General features: G+C 40.1%; 1 protein-coding gene across 1 annotated transcript in view; it reads right to left on the bottom strand.

Annotated features, from left to right (window-relative positions):
- Positions 1–1,542: 1,542 nt before the first annotated feature.
- The window catches only part of MAP4K5 (mitogen-activated protein kinase kinase kinase kinase 5), a 38,942-nt gene continuing 33,623 nt past the window's right edge, over positions 1,543–6,861 (bottom strand). Inside the window, exons 27-30 of the mRNA XM_015827642.2 lie at positions 6,023–6,091; positions 3,591–3,683; positions 2,515–2,585; positions 1,543–1,602 (exon numbers count right to left, since the gene is read on the bottom strand). Coding sequence (XP_015683128.2) covers positions 1,543–1,602; positions 2,515–2,585; positions 3,591–3,683; positions 6,023–6,091 — 293 coding nt within the window. The remainder of the gene's footprint in view (positions 1,603–2,514; positions 2,586–3,590; positions 3,684–6,022; positions 6,092–6,861) is intronic.

The following is a 6,861-nucleotide window of genomic DNA, read 5'->3' as shown; positions in this document are numbered from 1 at the left end:
CCTTCCTGGACCAGATTACAAAACTTTCATGGAAAAGAAGCACAGTAATGGGAGATTTCAACTGTGGAGTCCTTGGTGTTCTCTGACCCTGGTTGTTTTCTTGCAGATGTTTCAAACTACCGTGTTTCCCCGAAAATAAGAACCGCTCTTATTTTTTATTTTATTTTTTTGCCTCCAAAAGAGGAACCAGGTCTTATTTTTGGGGAGTGTCTTTTCTACGGTCTCATCTCACAGCCATAGCCCCGCCCAGCCGGCCTACTTCTGCCGCCGCCGAAGGAAATGCCTCTGCCGCTGAGAACGGAGCTCTGGAATGACGTGCACGGCGCCCCCTGGCCTGCATTTTGCTGTGAGAGGCCTTCCAGAAAAGCCTCTGCAGCCGAGAACTGAGCTACAAATTGAATCCATACTTCGGTTCTTGGCTGCAAAGGCCTTTTTGGAAGGCCTCTGACAGTGAAATGCAGGCTGGGGGGCACCACAGAAGAAGTGGGCTGGTGAGATGAGGCATGTATCAATTTATGGGAGGCCTGGCTGCAACGGTAAGCGGGTGCGGGGCACGTGGGGCAGCTCCACCCTCTCACCTCTGCCCTAGGTTGATTTTTAGGCATGTGTCTTGCCCCAAAACTAGGGCTTATTTTTGGGGTAGGGCTTATATTAGACCCACTTCCAAAAATCGGGGTATGTCTTACTTTCGGGGTAGGTCTTACTTTCGGGGAAAACACGGTAGGTAACATCATCAGTGCTGGGGTAACACAATATCTGCAAGGAAATCAAGCTCAGAGAGTACCAAGGATCCCACAGTTCAATTCTGAGCTACAGATATTCTCTTCTATTAGACCTCAACTGTTAGAAAACCATCTCAGCCAAGATTCAAGGTCCCCAAATTTCTTATCAGTCTCTGTGACCGCTTTACCTTTTAGAAGCTTGAACAAGGGGATTGAGTCTCTTCAGTCTGATCCTAACTAACAAGGAAGGACTTAATTGAAAAAACTAAATATAGTGGAGATCTTATGAGAAAGTGATCACACTACTTTAGGTTTCAAGATATTACTGAAATGAAGATAGCAGCATAGTGTACCCTTGAATTGAGGAGCACCAATTTCAGTGAACTTAAGAGAAAAAACATTAGATAGAAATAATCAGATCAAAGGGGGGCAAAAAATTTTTATACAATCTGAAGAGTGTTTTATGGAAGATACCTGTGGTTCTCAAACTACTTCTATAGTGGGTATATATCTTCTCTCCCTTCTAGCTTCATCTTCCTGGAATTTTGGCTTTGGCCTTGAAGCTACAGAGCATCTGCTGTTTGTCAGAGCTTTACTTGAAAGTTGCAAGGGCTGAGATTATGAGAAAGGTTTGTGTATCAATCAAAAGGCATGGTGCCTTAGACCTGCAATTGCCTGGCCATCACACACTGGTAGAAAGGTGGGAGAAGGCAGTGGCAGAAGAATCCCCTTAAGAAGAGGACAGGGAAACAATGATAATTTTTCTAGATGTACAACTTTCTTTTTAAAGGAGAAAAGGCTGCAGGCTGCTCTTCTCAGCTCACCTGTCAGAGCCCAGTAAACGGAACACCCTTGTTTCATCAGAGATCTCCTGGGTAACCTGCAAAATAGCAAAAAAGGAACACAATGTGAGTAACTGGCAGAAGAGCATCTTTGCCCATTTGGAAAAGAACAAACCTAATTCAGACTGCAAATGAGAACTGTTTCAAACGGGCCATCAACTTTTAATAATATACACACACCGAGTCATTTTTACATTATGTACTAAACTCTAGTAATGCAATTCTTCCTCAGCTCAGAAAAGTCACATTTGTTTATACAGGAGGAGAGATTTTTATATATAGTGTTGCAAATATGGAGCACAATGGAAGTTGACAGGGATTAAACCTAGGACCCATGACAAGAAATAGGGCATCCTACTATGGCCTTACTCAAAACTGATCAAGGAAATTCGCCTATGTTTTTAATCCAATAGCAGATTCTACCCAAGTTAAACCAGTCTGGGACAATACAAACATCTGATATTTAAATAGCATTATACCAAATATCTCTATAATCTTGACAAAAATATTGTAAGATAGATCAGTACCATTTCCATGCCACAAATTGGGAGAAATTAAAGTCAGAAGAGTACCAGTTGGTTAATAACAAAATGGCTGAGCTATGATTTAAATGAAGAACTCCTAGCCAGTTCAATAGTCCAATACTATGTGCAAAGGAAGCTGTATTAAATCAGATCCATGAAATTCAGTGTTGGGTGTTCCCATGAGCAGGAGGAAACAATACCTATTTATCACTACCTAGTGAGCTATTCTTTTTCTTTTTTGCATCAAAACAGAACACACTCTGCCTAAGATCTGTCTCTGAGCCAATAAAACTATTCAGGTACAGATTAGAAGCAACAAAGTTGATTGTGTTGTTCAGGATTTCTTTGTCTGTGACTGGCACCTTCCTAACTGAAGGGTAAGGAGGATAACAAAACAATGATCAATGACACTCCTGCCCAACTTACTTCATCAGACTTAAAACTTTTGCCTTGCATCCCATGTTTCCAGAAGGCCAACACACTGTCCTGGAGGCACACTGCAAGAAGAGACACAATGTAAGACTGATTAGGAATGCTTGGGGATGAGCTTTCTGAGCAAATCCAAGAGATACCATTTTATTAGCCAGACTTATTGTGTTCCCACCATATGTGAGAGATCCAAATGAAAGGAAGAAGGATGGAAACATCTGTGGAATGAGTGAATCTTGGGTAACACTTCCAAAGCCAGGAGAATCAAACTGTGTTAAATTTCCATTGGCTGATGATTAATAAACATAGATCAAGCACCCCATTTTCTCGTTGAGACTCATTTTTCATGTGTCCCTGCTAAAGGACAATTCCCAAGCAATGGGGCATAGTGAGTGATATGTCACTCATACTACTACTTATCTGCCATTAATCAAGGAAAATTTATGATCACAAATGATCACACCAGAGGGATCTTAAAGGTTAGTCCAGGGGTAGGCAACCTTGGCTCTTTTATGAAGTCCACGAGTCATAAAAGAGCCAAGATTGCCTACCCTGGGTTAGTCAGAAGGAATATTCCCACTATAAAAATTGCAGCATTAAACCTAAAAACTGGCCCTTGGTCAGGAAAGCACAGGCATTTGAGGATAGAGAGGGCTTCTTTCCAATGCTTTCTTTGCTTACATTTCAACTTGTGAATCTGTGGTGATTTATAACTGTTTATCATCTATCATAGGAATCAGTAATGTGGTCCCTACTGGCATTCTGTCTGCAAAACCTCTGAATAACATCTACAGACTGCCCCACATTAAATAACTTCCATTTAGGGACATGCTTGCTAAATCTTACATAATTTTAGCGTTCTGGATTGAGATCTTATGAGATTTCAATGAAGGATGCTGAAATCTGACAAAGTTTGGATAACAATCCATGACACGTCATACACAGAAGAGCTGAGAATGATATCACAGAAATCTTATGATATTTTAGTCTTTAAAAATGTTTGCAGTGCAACCCTCTCGCATATGATACAGTCACGTCAGGCACATTAAATGACAGGGAAAGCATTTGCTCACCTACAGATTCAATGCAGAAATCAAAACTTAGTTCCGAGGCCAACTTCTTGCTTGACTTCAGTTTACCATGCAAATTCACAATCTTCACAAATCCTTGATTGAAAAAAGCAAACAATATAATAGTAATAAAAGAATCTCAGTGCCAGGTAGGCTCAAAGCCTGCCTTCAAAAGCAAAGGAGAAGAACCTAGAACTTCATTTTACTTTCTGTACTAGGGCTCAAGTCAGCCTCACTCAGTTTAAGGTCAAATCAATTGGACAGATTTTTCAAGAGACATGGTTTGAATTTTGCTGACATTAAAAAAAAGTTTAAGATAAGATAACCTTTATTGTCATTTTTTACTGTGGACACACTGGCACACATCCAAAATGAAATTCTGTTGCCTGTTCTCAAAAGGAAGTCTCTGTCTACCCAGACACATATATGACACACATTATGATACTGTCCATTTTGAAACCATAGCGGAAGGAGGAAGCTTGAGAGTTCACAAGGCTGATGCTATATGGAACAAAACTGTGACTGAATCTGGATGTTCTGCTTCCGATGCCACCAAGCCTCCTCCCAGAAGGTAACAAGGAAAAGGAGGTTGTGAAGAGGATGTGTAGTGTCCCAGACAATCTTACGGACCCTACTCGAGCATCGCTAATATGCTATGTCCTAAATAGAAGGAAGTGAACTACCAATAATCTTTTCTGCCATCCTCATAACTCTCTGCATTGCTTTCCTATCTGAAGCAGTGATGCTTCCAAACCATACTGTAATGCAATATGACAGGATGCTCTTGATTGTCCCTCTATACCAGGGTTGCCTACCCCTGCTCTATACTATAGAAAGTGGTAAGGACAGGGGAAGGAAGATGTGCTTTTTTCATGCAACACAGAAAACACAGGCACTGCAGACCCCGCTTCACCAGTATCTCGCTGTTGAGTGACCAAGCTAGCCTACTCGTTAGCTGCACACCCAGAAACTTAATGCTGTTAACCACCTCCACAGGTGAATCTTTAATACAGAGGTATGGGGCTGTGCTTGCCTTTTCTGAAATCGACAATGATTTCAGAAATTCACCATTAAATTCACTGTTTTAAGACTGCCGAATTCAATGGAGATTATGTATAGACATTTTTAGACTTTTTCACTAACTTAAAAAACAAATATTATTTTCCCCTCCAAATATTCACAAGGTTTTCCATATTAGAGATAAGTTCATCTGTCCCCAAGGCCAGGAGAAAACTTAAATATGACTTTGTAATTAAAAGTAAATTGCACTGATCAAACAAAGATAATATAATTAACTGCCATGTGTCACATTAAAAAAACTTGGCTTCTTGGTAGGTAGTGGATTGTATAGCTCTGCTTTAATTTTGACATAATGATGCTGAAGGCACAACTAAGAATGACAGAGACATCTGTGATTAAGGTATCTTCAGATTAATAGTTTCAGAACAGGTGGGGTTAATCAGGACTCCACTGTGTCACAATCTGTTTTTTCTCCTTTCTTTACTTGCTTTCTATTAAAAATTATAACAGTTACAATACTGTATTCCTTTCTGTTGGGGGGCAGAAAAGATTGATCAAATCTTGGAAAATGTTAACTTTTGTGTAACAATGATATAGGAGTCACTCCTGCTTCTCACCACTTGGGGGCATTTGCTGAAGAAATATTCACCACAATGAAATTGTCAAGTACGGTAATACATTTGGCTTTACTACGTGTCTATGACTTTATTACATCCAATAGCAAATGTGGGCACTGGGCCTAGTTAGCATCCATTCTGCAGGGCATCAAATGATGAAAGGTACGCCCTGCACCCATGTAGTACTGTAGAGTTTGTCAAAAAGCTCAGTGTCACAAACACTGCCTCATATTTCTGAGGCTGGAAGGAGGGGTACTGAGGCTAAAAGCAGGGAGTTGCACAAATTTATTTTAGCAATTTGAAATATTCTGGTTTTGGTTTGCTTGCATACACTGGCTAGAGTGAACTGGGATGTTCTATAAAGGCCATAACATAAATAAATCCACATAAATAAATTCAGAAGCCTCATGAGAAATCTATATACTGAGCTTGAGGCTATCATTTTGTTAGTCTATTTTACAGAGAATGGCTTCTAATGCTAGAAGCACTGGAGAAGTGAAGTTTTCAGTTTTTCTTGAGAGTGAACTTTCCTTGTATAAAGATGGCTTTCAATTAGAATCCCTGGAAAGAGATCTTCCCTTTCTAGGATCAGACAAAACACTAGAAGAAAGGCCTTTTCAATGACAACACCAAAATGCCACGTGTCTGATGTCTACTGTAATATTTTTCAGCATCAGATAAAACTGAATGCATTCTTAATAACATCTTATCTTCCTTTGAGGTATTTATTCCTCCTGGTTTATATTATGCCCCATTTTCTATTTTCTTTTAGACAGGGTATAAATCCCATTCACTTACTGTCCAAGCACACAAGAACTGTATCTCTTTCCAGCTGAGTGACGTGGATGGCATCAAGTTGTTGACAACCTTTAGGGGAAACGAGTGATTAGTCTATATTCAAAACCTCAATGCACCAAAAAGCTAATACACATCCAGCTTACTACATCAGAAGCCATTAAAGTTGCTTTGAAATAAAAAAAAAAGCAGTAACAAAAATTAAAGAGATTCAATTTCATGGCATCTTCAGCTCAGATTATTTTTAGGGCAGTATTTTAACCATAATAATAGTAATAATAATAATAATAATAATAAAGTTGGAAGGGACCTTGGAGGTCATCTAGTCTAACTCCCTGCTCAGGCAGGAAACCCTATACCATTTCAGACAAATGGTTGTTCAGTCTCTTCTTAAAAACTTCCAGTGTTGGAGCATTCACTGCTTCTGGAGGCAGGTTGTTCCACTGGTTAATTGTTCTCACTGTCAGGAAGTTTCTCCTTAGTTCTAGGTTGCTTCTCTCCTTGCTTAGTTTCCACCCGTTGCTTCTTGTCCTGCCTTCAGGCGCCTTGGAAAATAGCTTGACTCCCTCTTCTTTGTGGCAACCCGTGAGATATTGGAATACTGCTATCATGTCCCCCCTCGTCCTTCTCTTCATTAAACTACACATACCCAATTCCAGCAGCCGTTCCTTATATGCTTTAGCCTCCAGTCCCCTAATCATCTTTGTTGCTCTTCTCTGTACTCTTTCTAGAGTCTCAACATCTTTTTTACATCGTGGTGACCAAAACTGGATGCAGTATTCCAAGTGTGGCCTTACCAAGGCATTGTAAAGTGGTATTAACACTTCACGTGATCTTGATTC

The sequence above is a fragment of the Protobothrops mucrosquamatus genome, unplaced genomic scaffold (assembly GCF_001527695.2).
Source record: "Protobothrops mucrosquamatus isolate PMUCROS unplaced genomic scaffold, P.Mucros_1.0 scaffold3831, whole genome shotgun sequence".
In the NCBI taxonomy this organism is placed as follows: Eukaryota; Metazoa; Chordata; class Lepidosauria; order Squamata; family Viperidae; genus Protobothrops; species Protobothrops mucrosquamatus.
This window is presented reverse-complemented; position numbering and strand designations above follow the sequence as displayed.